This window comes from Eurosta solidaginis, chromosome 3 (genome assembly GCF_040869045.1).
Source record: "Eurosta solidaginis isolate ZX-2024a chromosome 3, ASM4086904v1, whole genome shotgun sequence".
Classification (NCBI taxonomy): Eukaryota; Metazoa; Arthropoda; class Insecta; order Diptera; family Tephritidae; genus Eurosta; species Eurosta solidaginis.
The window spans coordinates 239,661,963-239,687,054 of record NC_090321.1 but is presented as its reverse complement, the minus strand read 5'-3'; the positions used below and the strand labels follow the sequence as shown (position 1 = coordinate 239,687,054).

The 25,092-nt window shown below is 35.8% G+C and overlaps 3 protein-coding genes across 13 annotated transcripts in view; 2 read left to right on the top strand and 1 right to left on the bottom strand.

Annotated features, from left to right (window-relative positions):
- Positions 1 to 14,708, top strand: part of LOC137245275 (uncharacterized) — a 78,784-nt gene extending 64,076 nt beyond the window's left edge. For 8 of the 10 annotated variants that reach the window (XM_067775657.1, XM_067775655.1, XM_067775656.1 and 5 more), the window contains one exon: positions 13,724 to 14,708. In XM_067775657.1, the coding sequence (XP_067631758.1) occupies positions 13,724 to 14,214 (491 nt within the window). In that variant the 3' untranslated portion in view covers positions 14,215 to 14,708. Of the gene's footprint in view, positions 1 to 2,151; positions 2,532 to 8,898; positions 9,055 to 9,126; positions 9,179 to 13,723 lie in introns of those variants that run through there. The other 2 variants (XM_067775659.1, XM_067775654.1) reach the window with 2 other exon arrangements.
- LOC137245273 (uncharacterized) overlaps positions 1 to 25,092 on the bottom strand; it is a 59,685-nt gene that overhangs the window by 31,350 nt on the left and 3,243 nt on the right. Inside the window, exons 7-9 of one of the 2 annotated variants that reach the window (XM_067775647.1) lie at positions 24,026 to 24,170; positions 23,708 to 23,958; positions 23,305 to 23,413 (exon numbers count right to left, since the gene is read on the bottom strand). In XM_067775647.1, the coding sequence (XP_067631748.1) occupies positions 23,305 to 23,413; positions 23,708 to 23,958; positions 24,026 to 24,170 (505 nt within the window). Of the gene's footprint in view, positions 1 to 23,177; positions 23,414 to 23,707; positions 23,959 to 24,025; positions 24,171 to 25,092 lie in introns of those variants that run through there. The other variant, XM_067775646.1, reaches the window with a different exon arrangement.
- Positions 21,999 to 23,599, top strand: Ccs (Copper chaperone for superoxide dismutase). Its single transcript, XM_067775648.1, has 3 exons — positions 21,999 to 22,175; positions 22,234 to 22,868; positions 22,936 to 23,599. The coding sequence occupies exons 1-3, from the start codon at positions 22,161 to 22,163 to the stop codon at positions 23,069 to 23,071; spliced, it is 786 nt and encodes a 261-aa protein (XP_067631749.1). The 5' UTR covers positions 21,999 to 22,160; the 3' UTR covers positions 23,072 to 23,599.

The window sequence follows — 25,092 nt, the reverse complement described above, 5'->3', positions numbered from 1 at the left end:
ATGTTCTGAGATTTTCATGAGGATCTACCTGTAGCCAGTATTGAAGAGCCACCTTATTATTAAAAAATTGCAATTCAGCGCCTTCCTATCTTACCACAATATTTCATCTAGGGACTTCGTTATGGTTTTAACAAAATTCCAAATTATCATAACCAAGGGCTTAAACTGTTATTCCTTTTAAAATATAATTCCTTGCAAAACTATTTATTTTGGACTTTAAATATATTTGGATCAAGATAAAAACTATTTTCGGATTTTTATTTTTTGAGTCCGATAGAACTAGTTAAACTCGAACTTTTAAAAATATAAGTCCGGAAATAAAAGTTAAATCCGGACTTTTATTTTTTAAGGCCAACATAAAAGTCCGGCTTGATAACAAAGAAACGGCCTATCCGAATTAAAAAAAAATGTTTATTTGGGATAAGCCGTTTCTTTGTTATCAAGCGGGACTTTTATTTTGGCGTAAAAAAAAAAGTCCGGATTTAACTTTTATTTCCGGACTTTTATTTTTAAAAGTTCGAGTTTAACTAGTTCTATCGGACTCAAAAAATAAAAATACAGATTTTACTTTTATATGTGGACTTTTATGGAAAAAGTTCGAAAAATAAAAAGGATGCATGATTCGACATGATATTGCTATAGGGATACCTGGGAACTCAAACCTTTTCACCTAGGACAATTTTTTGACCAGGACTTTTTCGACTCCGAAAACAAAAAATAATTATTATTTTCCGTCCCTGATCATAACCAGATAAGCAGCAACTGAATCATTTATTATTAAAAAGGAACAAGTCCACATTTGGCCAAACAAATTTTAGTTTTTTTATTAAAATGTTTGTCATTTGAGAATTGTGAGAAGTTATACTTCTTTGACATCATTAAATAGACCAGTCCCTGGTACACTCACCAGAAAAAGGAAGTATCGTAAATACTAATCTAAGCAGAACCTTGGGCTGCATACCAAATTTCAGGCAAATCGTACAGTAAGTAGATTTTGATCGAATAGTTCGGTCCCTGCTGCACTTCCCGGGAAGAAACTTTACAAGAACACCTTACGTGTTCGCACAATAAATACGATTTATTACAATAGATCAGACCCTGGTCCGCTTTCCGAAAGGAAAGGAAGCAAAAAAATTCGACACGATACTGGGTTCGGAATACTCGACACCAAAAAGTATCGTCACACAAGAATCGAACATAATATATCGGTATAGACCTAAAAAAGTATCGATATGGTGAAGTATCGTATCAAAATTCGTGCCCATACAAATATTTTCACATGCATGTATTAACCATAATGTTATAAAGTTAAAGATAAGACAAGCACCAGAGTACATATTTTACTTTCTAAGTACTTTTTGTTATTAAATTCCACCTGTTCAAGCAAAATGCACTAACTTTTATTTTTTATTCTTTCATTCAATACAAAAATTCATAATACACAGACCGTTAAAACGGAAATAACGCTTAGTACAAACGTATGACCTTCAGTGAACGGTATTACAATAAAACCATCAATTATCGATTGACGTAATCGCAGACTTTTTCTTATGTAATTACACCGTTATTTGTCTTGTAACGGGCCGATTCTGAGCGTTACCGGTAAAATAGTACCCAGAACATTATGTAACCGAAAATCGTTACCAGTTCTTTTATTCGCGATTCTGGCCAAAGTGGAAACGCTGTCATCACCGAAGAACTCACCAATGTCTGTGGTGAAATTTAAAAGTTGGGTTTCTTCGCTTAATCTATGGCGGAACGATACAAAGTGGCAGCATGCGACAGCTGAACATAAACTTTTTTATTTGTTTTGATACATCAACTTCCGGCGCAGTACGATTTTGACATTCGTCCATCGAATTTACAAAAACAAAGTACATGCAATTTTTATTTATGTTTGTAGGTATGTCACCATGCTGCCACCTTGTATGGTTCCGCCATGGCTTTACCGAAAATATGTCACTCGTAGATACGAGGTTAACGAATAAACGAGACGATGTGTATATATGTACACACATGCATAAGATTTTACATAGTTATATTGTAATTTATTCTGTAAAAGAACATAAGGTAAGCAAATATATAATATATAGCAAGAGGCAACACTTTTTTACTATTAACTTTACTTATTTCCGCTTACAATTCGTTATTTTTCAGTTTTGCCTTTTTCTAAACAACAGCTGTTGTGTGGTTATTTCAATGTAACCACCTACTTTTGTGGGTAAAAAATTATCCGGCTACTTTCGCGGATAGAATACCAAAAGGGTGTAAAAGTTTCCACATGATTTCGTTACCGTGGCGAAGAATGTTGTTACCACACCAGAATCGGGGCGTAAATTGTTAAAGTGTCAAGAAGATGGATGCAGTTTTTTTGTTGATGTTTTTATCTTTATTGTTCCTCTTCGGATGTGCTGTGTTAATATTTTGTATGCAAATGACCTCCTGGGTTTATAAGGAATATAAACGAGAAACGCTTATGGCGGATTTGCGATTTCGTCAACGTCAATTACAACGATGCACTTACAATGCTGGTATATTTAATAATTTTTTAGCAAGACGAATTCGTTTAAGTCGGTGGTTTTTGAATTTTGTGGTTTGTATGATAGAATTTTTGGCATTGTGCATCACTTTGACGTTTGAAGCATTCAACGATTTTAGATATATTATTTTATGGAAAACGATTAGATAATATTTTTTATTGCGTTTTATATGGTGTACAAAAATATCATACTATTTAAATGCGAAAATTAGTGAGCATGTGAACGTATATTCTGTTATACGTTCGAAAGTAAGTCTACTACTCAAAATGCAAGTACCGTTGGTGGAATTCACTAACATTTAACGATACGATTTGTCGAGATTTTATCCAAACGATAACATGGCAAGCGAGGTGACCATTATTTTTAGTTTATATGGAAGAATTATGGAACGCTAAGTGCAGTTGACAATCTTAAATTTATCTTCCATAATTTAGATACAATAACTGATCAAATTTTAACGAATATCGATAAAAAGTGGTTACTGAATACCAAAATCGTTGTAGTAATCGATGCGCCAATGTATCGATAACGAAAATCGTTAAAAGGTAGTGAGTGCGTCTACGATACGACTTGTCGGAATTTTATGTAACGATTTTACGCTAGCGATTAACGACTGTGCTATTTACTCACTCAATTTATACATCGCTAATGTGGTGACAATTTTATAGAGTTTAAATGGAAGAAAAATGGCTTCACAGATAAAGCTGTTAAGAAAAGTTTAGACATTCTTCTACAATTTAGCAATAATAGCTGATCATAGATTAACGATATCGATATAAAAGATAATAAAAGGTTATTGACAATCGAAATCGATGTATCACTCGATTCCTATATAGCGATGGCGAATGTCGTTAAAAAAGTTACATAACTCCAGTAGTGGAATTCAATAACTTTTTTAACCACATTCGCCATCGCTTTATTTGCGAATTGATAACTATAATGATTTCGTTATTCGTCGTTCAGTAACTATTTTGTATCGATATTTGTTTATCGACGATCAGCTGTGTTGTTAAATAAACGGCAAGTAAATTGGCTGCGTTTAAAATCACGAAATTAGCATTTCTGGCAATTTTAGTTAAAAACGAAAATTGGACCTTAGTTAAATACTTTCAAACACGAAAAGCTGCTTTAATTATAAATCAAATGGCATTTGAGTACATGGCGTACGTTTAATCATAAGATGAAGAATTACTATATAAGTACATCGCCAGTGAACAGACACCTTCTTAGAGAAGTAGATAACCCATTCCACTTGAATGCAACGGAGTTTCGAAAGCTGTACCGACTAACCCCAGACTTGGCTCATGATATTATTTCTCAACTTGATGGTGAATTAAGGGGTACAAGAATAACTGAGAAATCGACAGAGTAAAAAAGTAAATTAATACCGCATTTACTTACCTTTTGTTAAAATAGGTAAAAACTTGCACAATAATGACTTTTAACAGCAGTTAGTATACGGAATTTATTTATTTTTGGCATTCCTTTTGTGCTTTTCGCATTTTTTAAGTTTCCTTAAGCTGTCGCCTTTCTACTATTAAAACGAAATTTAAATGTCATTTATTTCGAGTCGTTAAAAATTAGTTAGTACAATCGATAAGGCAAGCGACAAAATCTATAATTAAAATCTCGACAAATCGCATCGTTATAAGTTAGTGAATTCCACTACAGAACTGTAATGGATTCAGTATGGCCTAATCGCAGATGAAATATTTAAGTATAGATAGATAGGTAAATATGATAAAAGCAACCTTGTGTTCCTAATTTGAAAAACAGCTGCGCGAGTAGTTGAAACGCGGTTTTTCATGAGTGAAGTCAGAGATCGGGGTAGGTTAGGTTAGCGATGAGATTTTAAGTAACGATTTTTCGCTTGCGATAACTATAATGCTTATCACTAACTCAGTTTTGACATGGCTAACAACGTGAGCATTATATTTATTATATATGGAAGAATAGGCGGCCGCCATGGTGTGATGGTAGCGTGCTCCGCCTACCACACCAAAGATCCTCTAGGTCCCGTGCCGCCAATTTGTAGGAAAAATTAAAAGGTGCACGACGCAAATTGGAATAGAAGCTCGACCTAAAATCTCTTTGGTGGTTATCGCGCTTTACATTTATTTATTTAAATGGAAGAATAGTGTAAACTCCAACTCATGCCTGCCGTTAACATACTTATAATTATCTTATATTATTAAGCGACAACAGTTAATGATAGATTAACGAATATCGATAAAAATGGTTACTGAGCACCAAAATCGGTAAAGTTATTGATTCTAGAATATTTCGATGTCAAATATTGTTTAACAAGTTAGTGAATTCCGCTACAGCTGACAAATTCATTTCTATTCCTTTAACCAAAAAGTAACCAGCCGCAGCTTTAGCAAAAGAGAGCGTGACCTTGTGTAGGATAAGAAGACCCTGGCGGCCACGAATCAAAGACATAAACTTTCGCATTAGACAGCTTGCATACAAACACAAGCGGGCGAAATGGAAGGAACGTCTAAAGAGCTGTAACTTCGCTTCCGGTGTAGGTAGGCTTTGGTCAACCGTAAAGTCCCTCTCAAATCCGACTAACTACAATGACATGAAAAAGTGCTACCGAATGCGAACAAATGCGCATGCGCTTTCTGCGGGAAATACGTAATGCATTCCATGGTCGACAAATCCAGAAAGCAGGCTAACAGACGCGCACATAAACATAAACATAGTTTAAAGAATGCATCGAATATGCTTAGCCATCTAAAGCAATATGCCTGGATTGACAGGCCGATGCTTAAAAACCTTGGATATGTAGTAGACACCGCAGTTTGGAAGCAGAGAATAGGGGAGAGCTCCACTGAATTGGGAGAGGCAGGTGGAGAAAGGATTGACCTCGCTTGGAGCACCCAATCGGCGTCAGTTATGTCGAAACAGGGATAGCTGGCGTGACTTGTTACGAAACGGGCAAAATTGCTAATGCGGTTAGGCACCAATTAATTATGATGATGATGAGGGATTAAAATACCTGGCGACCAGTTCATTTTCGTCATCCTCGAAAGTGGAAAATGATGAGCGTGGTACCACTACTAAGGTTTGGAAACTGGCAAACGTAGCAGACTCATGTTGTCGTCTGATATCTATCCTAACGTCAGTACTCAAAATTCTTGAAGCCGTTCTGCCCCCTTCACAGCAAACCTGCGACTTGCCAATCATCAATATGGGCTCCAAAAATTACATATCAACACCACCGCGCTAATCGCCATCAACACACAAATAACTGAACTGAATAAAGAATCCCACCACAAAACAGTACTCGTAGTGCTAGACTTATCAAAAGCTTTTAATACAGTTAATCAAAGCACGTTACTATAAGCTTTGGAAGGGTCTACCCTTCCTCTCAGTCTTAAAAGGTAGATTGCAAATTATCTGTATGGTCGGCAAACATCGTTGAAGTTGAGGAACGTAACATCAAAACGCAGAAGAATTGAACAAGGGGTGCCACAGGGCGGTGTCCTATCCACACTTCTGCTTAACTTTCACAAATGGAAGCTCCCTTCCCCGCAAGAAGGATTTATCATTGTGTCCTACACTGATAACTGCACGATAATTGCAACAGGTCGCAGCCCATCCTAGCTATAAAATTAACGTAACGCCCCAGTCCTTCCAGGTTTCTCAACTCGGGAAATTTGGTACTGTCGCCGATCAAATCCTCGGCGACCTTATTTACAACGTGGACAAAGCAATTATCGACCGTACAACTATCCTACACCCAAAAATACTGGGTGTGACGTTCGTTCGTGACCTTCATTTTGAGAGCATACAGCCGCAATCGAATCTAAAGTTCAGATCCGTAACAAAATCCTCAATCAAGCCCTTTATCGGCAGCACCTGGGACAAAGACAAAAAAACGCGATCATAAAGCAATTGGCCAGCCGCGTCCTCAATATGGTCCCCGAGCCTTTAAGAAACACACTGGATGCAACTGTAGGCCTGTCAAAACGCCGCGCTCAAAACTGCCATAGGCTGCTTTTTATGTCTTCAGAGCATCATCTTCACAGTGAGCCGAGAATGCTTGCCAAAAAGGAGAGAAATTAAAAGTTGAACAAACAGTTTCTGCTGAATACCCAGAAACCTGGGCATCCCCACAGAGGCCCCGCCTCCCAGGAACTTAAAAAGTCATCTCCGTAAACACTATGAAGAAATCCGACACTTAAAAAGACAGCCGTATGAAGATAAGGAGCACCATCTTTTTAATTGCAATGTGGAACCAACGCCTCTAACACCCTCTTATGCGATTATAGGGAAAGATATTCGCATTACACTTTTTGCTTTTTATTATGAAAAGGCAAAAAACTTTGATATATAACAATCAAATCTAAAATCAACACGAAATCAAACAAATAAAACTTAAAAAATATTTACATAACCTTGTCTCAAAATTTTTAGTGTAGGTAATAGACTTATCAGGCTGTGGATAAACTTAAATCCATATGCATTAAATATTCCTGGGATAGAAACTTTAGTGTTTATGGGAGGATTTATGTAGTAAGACTTTAAAAATTGAAAGTGTACAAAACGAAAAAATATGTAGATATGAGATATCTGTGAAAAAAGCTGTAAAGCTGGATGCTGTTGTTATTGTATTAATGATAAAGACACTCCCCAAGGCTTTGGAGAGTGTTATCGATGTTGATGGTTCTTTGCCGGATATAGATCCGGTACTTTCCGGTAAGAAAGCACCATTAAAGTACTAGGTCGACCATCTCGGGAAAGATTAATATGACCACATTAAACCTTCACATAATCCAATAAAATCAGTTTGTTCATCAAAAATGTTTTACTTGGCTTTAACTCTCATCACATTCGCCAATTATTTGCTTTTATGCACGTATTGAGAGCAAATCTTTAAAGAGATTATTCCCACAAGGATATCATCGATTTCGACTTCGTTTCCGCTAATGTATGGCATCAGCCATCAGGTAAGCAGTGTATTTATAAAGGTGTTAGGTTATTGAATATTTATTCGAAACTGGTTCCCGATTGTTCGAAAAAGGTTAATTTGCAAATAGCCGATTCGTAATTCGTAAACCATAAAAAAAATCGCGCAATATATTAACAGCAGCTATGATAGTTAAAGGGCATAGAATATACCCGCGGCAGGTATGCCTGACGTAAGAGGCGACTAATATACACAAATGATTCAAAGGGTTATGTCGCGCAACCCTTTTTCCTACCCGTGGCGACCCCAAGTCTCTGATGTAACTAGGAGTGGGGAGGGGGATGGCCTTGAAGGTTAAAATTGGTCATATTAAATCGCTCCCGTGATGGCCGGGCTTGTACCTTACTGGTGCTTAATACCAGAACGTACCGGATCTATATCCGGCAAAGAACCATCAACATCGATAACACTCCTCAAAACCCTCGGGGAGTGTCTTTATCGCTACAACAACAACAACAACATTAAAAAAACAATCAATGGTCAATTAAAATATTAAGGCTTGGTTTATCAATGCGAGTTTAAATTAGGATTAAATCTAACTTGTGTTTAACCCTACCACTTACACCGCCTAAACTAAGATGAGAACCAAAGTTTTATACAAACGATTAAAGTGGCAAGGTACGATACATTTGCCGAGCCTTAATCTTATCGTCGCTCTGTAGTATTGGAAATGCTTTTAAAACAAAGCATTAAATCATTACCTATAGACTTATCAATCAAGCAGAAAGGAAGTACTAGGGTGCTCCTTAAAAAACGGTAGTTTAATAACTCTCTTATATGTATCACATTTAAATTGACCCAAAATGCGTAATTTTAAATGTGTCGTTTTCGGTAGTTCCTAAACATAGTACTAAGGATGTCATCACACCACCATAATATTCGTGATGGAATGTTTTAGTAGCAAAATGTAATGAACGGTCATTCGCGAGATGTGTTCGAAAAAAAATTTCATGTTTTTGTCGGCTAAATTATTAGTTTCAAAAGTGCAATTTGTTGAGAGAAATGCGTCAAAATTGGAATATCGAAATCGACTTTAAGGTTGGCATCTATAAAGCAGCTACAAACATCAAAGCCGATTTTATATTCCATAATGAATTTCCAGTAGTTTTACTGCATAATAAAAATTGATTTTTTTCTGAAATAGAAAAGTACATCATTTTAATATTGTTGTTTATTTTATTTGTTCCACTTTACTTTCGTCATAAGCTGCAAGTATATAATGAAATAATAAAAAAGTCGGCCAAAAAAAATGTTCATTACAATTGAGGGCCACCCTATTTCGCAAATATAAATCGTATCTTGCAAATATCGCTTTCAATAAAACACATACGGTAGTTGTATGTTAGTTAACCTTAGTTTAGTAGTATTTCGCAGCAGCGTCGGAAAAATACAAAATTTTTATGGTTCTTGAGAAGTTTTCACGATAAAATTCCATTTAGCAGTTTATAAGTTCTGGAAAAAGTAATATCCAAAATGGATTATATTGTATATACCATTTTGATATTATTAATAATATTTTTATATCGATTTATAATGGTGCGTAATAGATTTCAAGTTATTAACGACGGATAATCTTAACAATTTTTTATCTTTTTAATCAAAACTAAGGCTACATTACGTGCTTTTGCGGCAAAACGTTTAAGCGATCAATTGGAACGTGGTACGAATTGTGAAATAAATTTTTGTTTAAAAAATACACTCCACATGAAAAAAACATAAATATTCCTAAATATTTGTTATGTAAAGATCCAAGGATTGATAACAATTGAGTTTTAATAAGCTATCTGGCTCTGGATCACGATCCATTCTCACTGGAACGATACGGATCAGTTCACTCAACTCATGCTAATTACACATTTTTTTCCCCGAATCGCTCTCTAAAATTTTAGTTTAAAATTTAAAAAAAAATTATAACTGGTATCATTAATTCTTTAAGCTATGCCACAAATGCGTTATATTTTCTATTTTGTTGTGATTTTTGTATTTTTTGTTGTACATACCCACCCACATTTACGATAAAAGGTATTCTGTGTAGAAAACTAGAAATAAGGCGCCGATTTTGGAACGACTCGGAGTTCCTTTCTTTTCTATGTGATAATATTTTGCAGCTCACTGCTATGAATAGAAATTTTCTAAAAAAATTCGTAACTCCATATATGTTATTGATGTGGAAAATGTATCATTTTTGTAGCATGGGTTCAAATGAATATACATAATAGGGGTATTCAATCTGCCTAGAAACCATAGAAAACGTAGAAAAATTTTAATTTTACTGTCAAAAGTTTTTTTACACAACAACAAAATACATTTGTGAAAACTTTTCTAGAGTTTCTACTATTGTGGATAAGACAAGTGTGATAACTTCAACATAGACGTCAAAATTAAAAATAGAACCCATCACCTGATTTTCGATTGACTTTCCTGGTCTCATTGTCCCTCTCTTTCTAGCACCCGTTGAAGATAGCCGACCCTATGCGCCGCCATATTGAGCATCCTGTGAAAACGGTGCCAGAACGCTAAAACGTAGCCATCTTGAACATCCTCTCCGGCAGTTGACGGATAAGATATCGCACTTGTTTTATCCACAATGGTTTTTACATTTTCTATACTCAACCCCATGTATGTATATTGGAATAATAAATTTATAATTTTTACAAATATGTTGTTGTCAGATTTAGGGCAGCATTCTGGTGGTGCCAGGGTGCAGAAATGGCAGAGCATGCAATACACGTGTACACGGATGGCTCCAAATTAATGGAAGGGGTTGGGTCTGCTGTTTACTGTGTCGACCCAAAAATAATTAGATCCTACAGGCTGCCAGATTACTGCAGCATTTTTCAAGCGGAAATTATAGCAGTGAAGAATGCAGCAGAAATTCTGGAGGAAGCGTGCTTAAGCTGCAGTACTTCATCAAGAAGTTTTCTGGAATGCAAAGAATCATTGGAAAAACTGCACTCAGACCGGACCATACAACTTTATTGGGTTCCCGGTCATAAAGGGATAGGAGGTAACGAAAAGGCAGATGAGGTGGGGGGGGGGGGGGGGGGGGGGGGCACGGGGGGGGCAAAATGTCTAAGATCATGTGCAAAGCCTACGATATTAGACTCACAAAGTGGCTCATATCTCTGAAAAGAGAAGACTTAAGACTCACGATGGGCATATTGACTGGACACAGCCTTCTGGCGTGACATGCCTACAAGTTAGGCCTAGTCAGTAACGGCAAGTGTAGAAAGTGTGAGCTGCAGGAAGAAACGGTTGAGCACGTTCTGTGTTCATGTCCTGCCAGATCAATGCTACAGCTATTAGGGGCTGAGAGTTGCCAGATCTTGAGGCAGCAAAGCTGGGTCCTGGTAAACTGCTAGTATTTGCCAAGTGGACGGAGTTATTCTATAACATATGTCCTGGCACCTGATTGTGGTTCTTCCGTTTGGTCGTCAAACAAATTCTGGTAACGCTATGGACACATTCAGTCTATGTGAAGTCTTTATTGACCGGCCAGTTCAACCAAGTGTACCTAGGGCATCATTCTTCTGCACGGCGAATTGGTTGAATTCGCTTTGCCACCGCCTGGTGTGGATTCACCTTGTGCTAACGTAAGGTCAGACGAACGATTCGTCTCTTGACAATTTCGTCTAGCAATTATATTCTCTATTATTCTCGTTCGGCTTTTACGTTTCTTACGTTATGCCAAAGTGAAGGCAAAGCAATTTGTCAAATGGTGTATTGCCATAGGGAATTTATGAAAGAATCACTTAAGTTTTTTATTTTACAAATTTTGGGAACACTGAAACGGGAACCTGAAAAAAACGTTCACAATAGTAAAAAGCCTCGATCAACTGTTAAATTGCTGTTCGATGAATTAAATCGTTTGCACACTAGCACTTTTATTATATGGTATATTGCATTATTTATATATTTGAAAATGTTTGCTTGATTGGCTGCTCATATTTTCTCTATTAACTAGACTTTATAAATGAACTAGCAGACCCGGCAGACGTTGTTCTGCCTTGAAATGTTTACCTCTTACTCTCCCTCAAATTCTCTCCCCCTTTTCCTTATCCCTTATTTGCTCCTTCCTCTGCTTTTCTCTTTCTCCCTATCAGTATTTGCCCTCACTTTTTCTAAATTTTTGATGTTGCTTTTCCCGGGGTTCGAAACCAGGATCCTCAATGTGGTAGGTGGAGCACGCTACCACAAGGCGAATCCTGTTTCATCAACAGCCGAGGCTCTGGCTACCCCGAGCTTCTCATGGATCTAGGGTGTGGGAGGGCGGATTGGCCTAGAAGGCCGCATGTGGTCATAACAAATCGTTTCCGAGATGGTCGGGCTCGGTACCGGAACGTACCGGATCTGCATCCGGCAAAGGGCTACCATTATCGATAACACTCCCCAAGGCCTTCGGGGAGTGTCCTTATCGCTACAACAACATTACGGCGACCGCCAACTAGATTATTAGCTGTCAAATATTCACGTTTCTCTTTTATTTCGTGCTTCCATTTAGGCCGGGTTTTCAGTACAAGTTCAACTCAGTTTGTCAGTTAAACTACGCTTAAAGTTATTCTGCAATTTTCAGTCTACTTTAACTGAAGTTTAGGCTGAGCTTAAGCGGCCGATCTGGCAGGGTTAAACACTAGTTAACTTATCAGTTATTTGCGTTCGTTCGAAATGGCGTCGAATATACCCAACAAGCATTTGGGCTTGAGTACCATTAGAGCTCATGTTGATAACTAGGCATACTTCTAAAAACTCAAGAGTTGTTTCGAAACAGTGGCTTAACTCGAGAATCATAGCGTACTCAGCAAAAGAGGAAATTTTTTATAAACCAAAAAATGCTATTACTTAAGTTGAACAAATTTAATTAACAACTGGTGGTTCTCTAACTGGACTCAAATGTAAGATTCCATACTACAGTATTTTCACAAAAATGAAATATATGTAATTTAAAAAATAAATAACTGTGACGCGATAACCTTCGAAGAGACTTTAGGCCGAGCTTCTCTTCCAATTTGCGTCGTGCTCCTTTTAATTTTTCCTACAAATTGGCAGGATGGGACCTATGTACTTCTTTTATGCCGGCATCTGCAAGGCAGATGAGTTTTCACTGAAAGCTTTTCTTGGCAGAAATACGCTCGGAGTGCTTAACAAAGACTGCCGAGGGGCAACCCCGCTTAAAAAAGTGTTCTACTAAAACCTTGCCCGGGCGTGAACCCAGGATCTTAGGTGTGGAAGGCGGAGTACGCAACCAGCACACCACGGCGGCCGCCTATATAATTTATTTTTGATTAATTACGCTTCATTGCTGCTATCAACCAGGTGTTTATTTTTTACAATAAACAGTTGTTGGTTTTGGTGGTACCCCCTTGGAGATTTTTTTCAACTCCACCTCAACTCGATATGCAAGGTAGGATATCAACTAAATGTATTCATATTCATTTGAGAACTGTACATTTCTCAAAATCTCTCGAAATTAGGATAATAATTGGAAATATTAATGACGTTTCAGATCAACTCGAAAACTTTTAATTTTACAAAATTTTTCAAAGTTTGGATAGTGATTGGAGAATGAAGGATATCAACTCAAGAACTATATGGTTTGAGAATAAAAATCAATAATGATGTTGGATATCACTTTCGGAACTAGATATATATTTCCCTGGCGAGTATTTTTCCATGTTTGTTGGGTAAAGAAAATCCAGCTGTGCCGTATCTACAAATTATCTACAATAATAAAAAACCAATGTTGCCGCACAAACCAGCATACCCCAAAGGCGGCCTTAAACTGTGACTGAAAAACTGCTCAGTAGTTTAATTGGAGTTTAAATTTGACTAGAGTTTAAGCAAACTTAGCTTAACCAACTACTGAAAAACCGGGGCTTAGAGATTACTCTAGAGATGGTACTTTGTCTATAAAAAAAATAACCGGCATCTCTAAAACTTGTTCATAATTACCTATTATCGAACGGGAAATTTTCTATGAGATAGCTAGTTATTTAATTGACGATTAGGAATTAAGTAGGAAAATGAAGATAGCCTCGTTAAGGGGGTTAATATTTTATTTCCATGGTCTCCAACATAAAATTTTATTAAAAAATTTAAATACACTCGAGAGTGCGAAATTCACAATTTACAGTTTATTTATTATATTTCATCTAAACTTAAAATATCTAATCCACATTTTCTTTTCTATCCACTCATCTATTTTCAGACCGTCAAGGGAATATTTTCACAATTGCTGATGAGTCTGGAAATAATGCCCTACAACATAGATGTTCAGACTTTTTCTATGTGGAACAAAACGCTGAAGATGCGGCACGCATTCGAGCTCAACTTGAAAAGGACGAGAAGGATTTGCCAACTTATGAAGAAGTCATGGCTATGAGTTTAGCACAAGCGCAAGCAGGATCTCTGGCAACACACAACGCATCGAACACATCAGTTACAGCAGCCACACATGTACCGGTGCCGCCGTATTCACAAGTGTCCAACCCAGCACCAACATCGCCAGTCGTCACAAATGTCAGCAGTACAACCAGTGCTATACCAATTGTGCATAATGGCGCTACAGTATGGCCAAAGTTAACGTGTCCAGTAACGTCATCTGGTGATGCATCTACATCGCGTGCTGCTGCAGCAGCTGCTACTACTACGCTTACTACAGTGACCATTACTAATTCAGTATCAAATACAAGCGTATGATATCCGTTATGTTCCTAATTAAAGCTGCGTTTGCATCACGTAGTTTTATGTTTTAAATTAATGTCGATACTTTTTATGCCGAAAACATTTATAATACGAATGAGCGAGCTTATTTATTTATGTTTAATTTTTTGTATAAATTACTCTTTATTTTATTAGGAATTTATTTGAACAAAAAAGTGAATAGTTTAAATAGCTAACACAGCCATTTTACAGTACATACGAGTATTTTTGTATGTACATAGGTATTCAGTATAATTTTGTGTAAACGCATACGTATTTCAAATGAGTGATACTATCAATAATTTTGCACATCAGTGTACTTAAACTGCAGACACAAGTGATCTTATATTTAAAATAAATGAGAGTAATTTATAAATTTTAGCATAAGTTATTTTAAATTAAATGTTATAATAATATTTGTATACCAGCTGACCCGGCGAACTTTGTTCAGCCTTAGAGGCAATAAATAAGCAGATTTTGGATTTTATCAAGTTCATTTTTTTTTATCAGGATTCCTTCCTTTCTTAATTTGAATGGTTCTGGCCGTCCAACAAGGCGCGCCAGGCGCTTCTTCGTTTTGCCAACTGGCGTCAATTTGTAACACCAAGGGGATTTAAAGCGTTTTCCACGTGGTCCTTCTAGTGGAGTGGATCTGCTTTCATATGCGGGTTCCGATAAAAAAAACTTTCCTAGCCGGAGCATCATCTTTCATCCTCATAACATGGCCTAGCCATAGTAGCCGCCGTGTTTTAATTCGCTTGACTATGTTCATGCCTGCATAAAGCTCGTACAACTCATCATTCCATTTTCTTCGGTACTCGCCGTCGCCTGCGCGTAGAGGTCAATAAACCTTACGAAGAACTTTTCTCTTGAACACTTCCAGAGCCGCCTCGTCTGCTGTTATGGTCCATGCTTTTGCACCATATATAGCATGATGGTACGATAACTGACTTGTAGAGCATGGAGAGAAGGCTTAGAAGAGATTTACAAGGTATAATCGAAACAGCTGTCGCCTTGTCCGTCCCGATGTCACGTTGTTTAAATTTTTCCCAAAGTATTAAAGTATTTTACTATTTCAAAATTATGGCTGCTAAGAGTGCCGTGGTTTCCAATGGGCAAATGCGCCGACTCTTTGCTTGATAACAGTAGATACTTGGTTTTGTTCTCATTTACCATCTTTTCCGCTTTTTTTCCAGTTTGAAGCAAGCAGAACTTACGGCGGGGTTGTTCAGGCCAATGATATCAATTCGACAGCACACGTCCGTTCGATAGCGGCTAAAGTCTGCAGCTTCTGTTATTTTCTCCAGCATCAACCTTTCTGAAACATCGTTTAGTTCGAATGGATCAGAGAGTTTCTTCCCAATTGTGACTGAGCTGATGGTATTTTTCAGCGTCATTATGGACAGCAAAATACAGGCATAGCGGCATATAAGCAGCTCCTTTTTGTTCTGTCGTAGGCGGCTTTAAAATCGCCGAAGAGGTGATGGGTGTCAACTCTTTTTCCCGGGTTTTTTCCAAGATTTGGCATATAATAAAAATCTGATTTTCCAGGTCTGAAGCCGTATTGATAAGGTCTCAATCAGCCGATTCACGGTGGGCCTCAATATTTCGCACAATACGCTTGGCAAGACCGTATATGCGGTATTAAGAAGACTAATTCCACGATAGTTGGCGTAGTTTTATTAGGATTAGATATATAAAAAAAAAACATTGTTCACCAATTTTCTTATCACACGGTTAAAAGTTTGAGCCAAAATCTGAAACTTTTTTCTTACTACATATATGACCAACAAAAATTTGGTTTCAAATTTAGATTATACCGGTCTTTGTAGAAATGTGTGCACAGAGCTGGGTTTCAGTTTTAAACCAGAAAAATCTACACTTGGATTAAAAAAATCTAGTGGGCGGTGGCAAGGTTTCGAAACGACGATCTTCGGATTACCGTAGTGTGCTCTACCAACTTAGTTATCAACTACCGCACATGAGGTAGCTATGTCTTCGATCAAGACTAAAGCTTTATTATTTATCTCTGCTCTACAAAATTAAACTTTTTGCATTACCCTGGATCACCACTATTTTTTTTTTATTTGCTAGTCCCCTAATTATAAAAATGGTCGAAATTTAAAATTCTATGGATACGTTTTTTTTTTTTTTTTGTTTTCTAAAATTTGTCTTTTTTGAAAAGGGAGATCCATTGATTTTATCATATCTCTGGAACGGGTTTTCGGATTTTGTTGCAGAAAACAGCATATAATACCAACTGAAATTACCTTAAAATTGTTTAAATACCATTTTTTTAAATACTTATTGGTTTCAGAGTTATTTGCATCGCATTATAAACAAATCGATTTTTTGTATTAAAAATTTCCATTTTTTTTTCTTCTTTAATTCTTAAAAAATTGAAAGAGACAAAAACTTACAACTTTTATTAGATGATCGTTAAACTGTGAACATTCCAAATAAGGCAAGTTTTATTTCATGAAAATCCAGGGATAAACGGTAATATTATTAACAATTAAGTGAATGAAGGGAAAATACGTATTTTTAATACTTTTGTTTATTTAGCTATTTAAGATACCTTTATTAAAGAAATTCTACAAAATTTAGTACTTGAAATATTTAAAAACAGTTTCTACTTTTTGATTTACTGTAATTTTCTGAATTTGATTCTCGTATAAGAAACCAATTATAATCCACCATCATATTTTCGTTAAGGAATCCTTGATAACGCTCCTCCATTGACTTAAGTTGTTGGTAAAATCGTTCTCCATGCTCGTCACTGACATCACCAAGATTTGAAGGGAAAAAATCCAAATGGGAGTGTAAGAAATGCATTTTTAGAGACATGTTTGCACCTGAAATTATATATATATATAATTTAGAGGTTATAATTATGATGAATATACAAAAATTATATCATATTCCTACTTACCGATTTTCGAATAGTTGGTTAGTAAATCTGAAATGATTTCCTTATAATTTGGACTCCGATTATTTCCTAAAAAGTTTGAAACAATCAGCCTAAATGAGTTCCAAGCAGCCTTTTCATCGGGTGATAGTAACGTCTCGAATGTTGAGCTCTGTAGTAGTTTTCGGATTTGTGGACCATCAAAAACACCTTCAGAAATTTTTGAAGCGGATAATTTTGGAAATATTAATTTAATATAATTGAATGCTTTTTCATTTTTGTTTAGCGACTTAACAAAATTCTTGACTAATCCAAGCTTGATGTGTAAGGTGGAAAAATCACATTCTCCTTTTTTATTAGAGCAGCATATTTTATATTGTGTGTGCCTACTTCGTGATTGGTTCTTGCTGGTCAGTCCTTCCTTACATAATGTACGCTTCGATCTCGGCTATCCCAAAGGCAAAGAAAACAACAATGTTTTGTGTAACCACCTTGTAGTCCAGTTAGTAAAGCTACCACTTTCAAGTCGCAACATATTTTCCAATCGGGTTTTTCATAATGAATATATTTTAAAAGTTTGGACATGGTTTCATAAGTCTCCTTCATAGTTATCGTAACCTGTTTTTCTAATAAATTTCTTTCTTTTAGACGGGATGCAAGTAGCTCTGACTTATCTTTTGGAAGCTCTGGGTCTCTTATAAGATCGTTTAACAAGGACTGCGTCAGAGGCTTTGGGCAAAATCCATCTGATACGCTGGAGATTTTTGAAGACGAAGAAATAGGCGATGGAGGAACTTCAGTATACGTATTATGTTGATTTTCAGGACATGGAACTCCATCTGAATCTAGCACGGGAAGAGTAAAACCACCAGCCGAAATCGTGGAATAAGACCAAATCATATGTTTTCCAAATCCTTTTTTTTACTTAAACAAAAGTAAGAGCATCATGATCACATTTTTCTCTCCACATCATAGGTTTTTCAATTTGCATGTTTTCTCTGTGAAAAATGAGTATCATAAATATTTTTAATTAATAAATGTAATTGTTACTTACTGAGGGTAGGATTTGCATTTCTTTAAAATACATATACAGCTATCACAAATTGAATTTGGCGTCCAATATTGGCTCAAATTCTCAACAACTATTTTAAAATAATCCTTATATGAATTTTGTAGTGAAATAGTGAAATTTCTCCGCCCTTTTGCTGTAGTGTAAAGACCACATACATAACAAAATATATTCGGGTCATTTTTGCAGACAAACTGTCTACTGTTATTATTCATTTTTTTAAAATTCACTAACCAATTAATAGTTTTTTGCTGGTGTTGGCAACTTGACTTTTCGCGATCAGGAATGCTAGTTAAATAACATTGAATGAATTAAATGAATTACTTTAAATAGTCGCAGGCCAATTCGATTTTAAAAAGTATGTATCTTTTTTTTCGTTAAGTGTGTCACAATCGGCGACAATACACCATACAGGGCAGGCATCTAATGAGTCTGTAAATTTTTTAAGCACTACCTGCGAAAGGGTTTGAAAAAAGGGGTTTTCAAAGAAACTTCATATGCTATGGGAAATGGTCTGTGCTGGCTGGGATGTTCAGTAGGTAGGTATAAAAGTTTCTATGACGGAGTGATAATTTGATTTTTTCGTTTTTATGATTTAAGCATTCTAAGAACATCGCAAGAAATGCCTCAAGGAAAAAGTTGTATATAATTGATAACAAATATATATGACCATACTTCTTTCTTACGAAAACCCGCGTTGGCAACTTAAATTTTCCATACAGTATGAGGCATTTTTTCTTATGATCTGCGTTTTGCCTTAAGAAAAATTGACGGGGAAAATTTTCTTGAGTGTCATTATGGTGTTTTCTCATATCTGGCGATGCCCGTAGTAAGCTTTGATATGCAAAATTTTCGCTAAATTGGGTATTTTCACTTTATTGTCAATAAAACCAACATTTATTCATGCATTTTCACGAATTCAGGTTTGAATTATTTATAATGTGTACAGTTTTAAGACCGTGAAATAAAAATGGTAAGTTTTTAAAACCTTAGATTTTTTATGAATTTTTGAAAAATAAAAAATTTTCGATTTTGCAAAAAAAACTGTCAAGACTTGAAGAAAATTTTGCGGTGAATCCACTGGTGTTTCTCTCAACGAATTTAGATAAGTAATTTCCAAGATATAATAAAATAAATGGAAAGACCTCTGTGAAAATTCGTGACTTTAGAAAAAGAAAAAAAAAAAAAAAAAATCTTACCAAAGAATTCTAAATTTTAATATATCGAAATTAAATAGTTAGATTTCAAAGTAATTTCTCTTGTTGACTAGTGATATTGATATGATTATTCATGATTTCTCTAGATCGAATTTGTTAATTATTGATAAAACTTTACATATGAAAAAATCGTTATTGCCAAATAATATTAAATATCATTATAATGAAATTTTAAATGATTATAAATCTAGTAATTTTTCAATTTTTTATGCTGATGCTTCTCTTTCTGATGATAATACTGATTGTGGAATTTTTTATTTAAATAATGGATTAGAAGTTTGTTTTAATTTATCATTTATAGCTTCTTCTTCTTTTGGTGAATTGTTAGCCATTGAAGAAGCTATTGATGTTGCCTTTATTAATAATTGCTCTAATGTAGTTATTTTTACTGATAGTTTAGTTTCATGTCAAATTTTAAAGAATAATAATACTGTTAATTCTATTGCTATTGGAATTCATAAGAAAATGATTGATAGTAAATTTGATAACATACATATTGTGACGAATATTAGCAACATTAAGGCATACTATCATCTCTAAGCCGATACTAAGCAGTGACTTGTATGCACATAAACAAATCAATCATTATGTCTACACATATGTCCATACAAGCAGCGGAGAGAAACGCACAAACACATGCATATATCTGCGATACTCCCAAAAGTAGGAAATCATCGGTGGAAGTATCACTCAGATATACACGCGTATATGGCTATGCGAGAAGCTATAATCGTGCATCTGTAGTTATAGCTGATAAATTTATAGTTGGTAAACAAGTAGTTAATTCTAGAAATAGAAACGCCTAGAAATATGCCAACGAGGAAACCTAAGAAAAGAACCAGCTGAGGCACGGCCAATCAGTTTGATTTAAGCAAGCTATTAGTTGCGAAGTATAAGTGTTATTGTGAAGTACTCTAATAAAAACCATTTTGCATTATTGAAAATTGGAGTTATTTATTCAACAATTTAGCGATACGAACGTTAGTAGAAGGTGTAAAATAAGCGGAGTTTTCGGTAAATTCGTTACAATATTATTTGGACACCTAGTCATGTTGGCATTTATGGTAATGAGAAAGCTGATGAATTAGCTAAAAAGTATTTATGATTTTTTTTTTAAATGTTAAATTCACTGTTGATGAGGCTCAAAAAATTTTAAGAAATATGATTGTTGATGCTTTTTATTTAAATTTTATAAATTATTCAAAGGATCGTCCAAATTTGTTTGCTTCCATTTTAATACAAGGAAAAACTTTTGTTGGTTTCGTAAAATTAGTTTGTCTCCTTGTGATATTAAAAGAATTAAAAGAATTTTAACTGGTCACACATATGATAAATTACACAAGATTAGAGTTTTCAGTTTTCCTTATTGTAGGTGTGGTTTGATTGATGATGTATATCATAAGACTTTTGTTTGACGTTTTTGAATGAGATTAGAAGTTCATATGATCTTTTTACGAATAATTTTTCTTTTAATGATATTTTTATTAATATGAATCTTACCAAAGTAACTCAATTGATTAAGTTCTTTTATAAAGCAAAAATAGATTTTTAATAAATGATAGTATTATTCCTTTTTAACTTGTTGAGGATGTTTAGGCCACCAGCCTAAATATTCACGACCACCCTAATGCAGATTTTTAAGAATATCATTATTTACCGGTAACGGCCCACCCCTGCCGAACGCTAACTTCAAAGGGGAAAAACGCGACGAAAGTTAGCTATCGGCAGGTGGTGCAGACCTTTTTCGTTTTAAACTCTTTCACTTCTTCTATTTTGGAACGTTCACGAGCCAGCAGCCAGGTGAGTAATCTAAGCCAACCATTTTTACCCTTTAATAATTTGAGATTTTCATTGTAATTAATATTTGCAATTAATAATTTTCGTAAATGTGAACTTGCCAAGTGCATTGTGCATTGAATTAATTTAATCATTTGCGATTGTTACTTAATTAATATTTGCATTTCCTCATTTCTATAAGTTGGCATTTGCCAATTGTATTGTGAATTCCTTATTCTTCCTAAGTCGAGAGACTAATTTTTTTGTGTTTAATACAGTGAATAAAAATTGTTATTGCGCGATATTAATTCCTTTTTTTATTTCTTTTATTTGCGACGCACACGCCCCACTCCCCCGGGTCCACATTTCCCCGCAAACAGAGGAAATTATAAAATTTTATTTTTTCCTTTGTTGTGTCCACCTGTTTCTTTTCATTTAACGATACAAGGTGGCAGCATGGGACAGCTGATTATAAACTTTTTTTATTTGATTTGATACATCAACTTCCGGCGCAGTACGATTTTGACATTTATCCATCGAATTTACAAAAACAAAGTACATGGAATTTTTATTTATGTTTGTAGGTATGTCACCATGCTGCCACCTTGTATCGTTCCGCCATGCCTGGCAGTGGAATCAAACTTACCAGCCATTATATCAAATCTCAAAAAAAAAAAAACAAAAAGCTTGACGAAGAATGGTTGGGAACGAATTTGCCGCAAAGAGTGGAAGACGTAGAAAACAGACAGGAGATCAGGCGCGCTCATCAGTAAAATAGTTGAAGCTTCCTGCAAAGCATTTTATGCAAAGCCACCTTTATTAGTTGTGCGTAGACCATTTTCGTAGGCACTGGCAGTACTATTAACTGTCAAAAACAGCTGTTGAATTCAACAGATGTTATCAACTTTCCGGGGACCCACTGATAAACGAACGACGAACCCACTTAATTTTTTATTGCATTCGATAAAGGCAGATGAGTGATATAAAGGTAAAATAATTTCCAAAAATATTATGCACCATAAAAATTATTTCAATTTGGCAAACAGGTTGAATTCGCTGTGCAAATGCGTGGCGAACACTGCGTCGAAAATGTACGCAATGTACTCAAAAACGCCGGCAAGGTACATATTGATGAAAAAAAGGGCCGAGTCACAATCGAAACAGCAGAACCTTGGTGCATTTTGAAAGAACAAATAGAAAGTACTGGACGGAAGGCTGTACTGGTGGGTTTTGGTGGACAATCGGCTGTTGCGATAATAAATACAACTGGTAGTGATGCCGATCGTACGCCTATACAAGGCGTTCTACGTTTTAGTTCTTTAACAAAAGATCAAGCTGGTGTCGTAGTTGATGGCGTTGTAGATGGGTTGACACCAGGTTTACATGGATTGCATGTACATGAGGCTGGTGATATATCAGGTGGTTGTGCAACATTGGGGGATCATTATAATCCACGTGGCTCACCACATGGTAGTCGGGATGATGAGCCCGAAGCGAGACACGCTGGTGATCTGGGTAATATACGTGCTGATGAGAATGGACGTGCCACCTTTCGTTTTGTTGATCCCGTTTTGGCAGTATGGGATGTTATTGGACGCGCTGTGGCTATAACCGCAAATGCGGATGATATGGGACGCGGCAATAATGCGCAGAGTCAAATTGATGGCAATTCAGGTGAACGGTAAGTTCGTGATGGCATTAAAGAACTTTGTACTATGTAAAGTAAAATATTTATTTTTTATTGTTAGTATTGCATGCGGCATTATTGCGCGTTCTGCGGGTATCATGGAGAATTTCAAGAAAATATGTGCATGCGATGGTGTAACGCTATGGGACGAAAGGAGCAAGCCTTTAGCAGGTGGTGATCGTGCACAAAAATTGTAAATGCGTAAAGACCAATGGATATAAGAATTTAGCTGTTAAACTTTAGTGTAAGGAAAACTTACAAGGAATTTAAATTAGTTGGCTTAAGCAATGTACATACATAATATTAACTAAGGGATTTTGTAAGGTTATACAATTAAAAAGTGGGTATATATTTTATTTGCATTTAAAATCATTTGCATTTACTTAACTGCTATCATCGATATCTATACTTTGATTATTATCGTTATTACCTTTTTTCTGCTGTTTTATTTTGGCCAATTGCATTTTGCATTTGCTTTTGTAATTTTGTACAAGTTTGCCGCAGTGTACCGGTGGTGATATTGTAAAAGTTGCATGAATCTGAAAGTTATTAAATATTTAGAATTTAATTCGTAACCAGAAAAGGTTGCTAAATAATTTTGCAAAACCGAATTGTAGTGCACGCGCCAAAGAGAGTTGAATATAGAAAAAACGATGTACAAAAAATTGCACTCGCGCGAAAGAACAAAAATAAATGGCGATTTTATAAGAGTACTCTAAATCAAATTTTTCGTTTTAGTAAGGATTCTAAATAATTCTTGATAAAGATATAACGAAGCGATTGCCTAAATCATTCAATTTAACCAATGGTATTAAGTTACATATACTTTTTACCTCTACATAATCCTCTGCAGCTTCATATGGGATGCATTGTGTCAGTAAATCGATTATATTTTGAAATTCTTCCACTTTTAAAACAAATTTCATATCGCTTATATTTTGTTTATACCATTCAGCATAAGCTGTAACGTTCTTATCAATATCCAGTGTTGTGGCTGTTGCAGCGCGAACAGAGAGTAATAAATGTAGCATAGCATCCAGCGAAGGTAATGCAGCTATTTGCGATAGTCGTGATTTGAAATATTCTATTTTCGAATGAGGACTTAATTTAGAAAAAACAAAAACAATTGCAAAACTATCTGTACACCTTACTTCGTATGTATGTAGCACTTTCCGATGAGCATTTACTAGCAATTGTTTGTAGTAAAATTAAATAAAATTTCCAGTCCATGAAATTCTCAGCAGTGGATAGTTTGAAAAGGTACGAGATAGCATCTTGCTCTGATTGCCGAAGAAGCTAAAATTGTGAGGGGATTATTTAGTAAGATTTGTTTAACTTATTGCAGTGAGAGTATGTACAGTAGGGCGGATCAAATTGTACGGGGAAAAATGGGGGAAAAAACTTCAGGTGCACATCCAGTTTCTGAATCTATGGGTCATACTGAGTAATCTTGTCCATGGGACTATAGGTCTGAAATGAATTTCGAGCCTCCCTAATTTTGTTAGAAAATTTTATATCCCAATCCGAATTTGATATATATTTTCATGTATTTTATTTGTGAGAGCCGCTATTCGGATTGGGATATAACATTTTCTAACAAAATTAGGGAGGCTCGAAATTCATTTTAGACATATGGTCCCATGGACAATATTACTCAGTATGACCCATAGATTCAGAAACTGGATGTGCCCTTTCAACATTAAATTTGACCCACCCTAATGCACAGGGATTCAAGGAATTGATATGCGCAATTCACAGCTTCCGCAACCCAATTGTGAACCTCGTCTTCGCGAAGGCAATCCTGTTACAAATATGAATGTATCTTACAGATAGTTCCTCATGGAACTAGGGGTGGGGGTGGTATTGGCCTAGAAGGTTCAATGTGGTCATATAAATCATTCACCAGATCGTCGGGCTAGTACCTTAATGGTGTTTTTCCCGGAATGTACTCCCAACCTGACACAATCCATCTTTTCAATTGTGGAACCAACGCCTCCAAAACCCTCACCTCCAGCCCTGTTGAAACTTCAAGGGAAGCAATGCTAAAACAACAACCGGAAGGTACTGCATCTATATCTGCCAAAGGACCACCAACATCGATAAGACTTTTCAAAACCTTGTATGTTTGGGGGAGTGCTATCGAAGTTGAAAATCCTTTACCGGATATAAATACAGTAGGTGTCGGCAACTAGTAACATGGAAGTTATAGCCCCCCGTA

Bases quoted from the DNA above. Each gene is read 5' to 3' on its own strand.
- Ccs (XM_067775648.1), top strand. The intron at 22,869-22,935 runs GTAAGTTCGTGA...TTTTATTGTTAG, and splicing joins GATGGCAATTCAGGTGAACG to TATTGCATGCGGCATTATTG.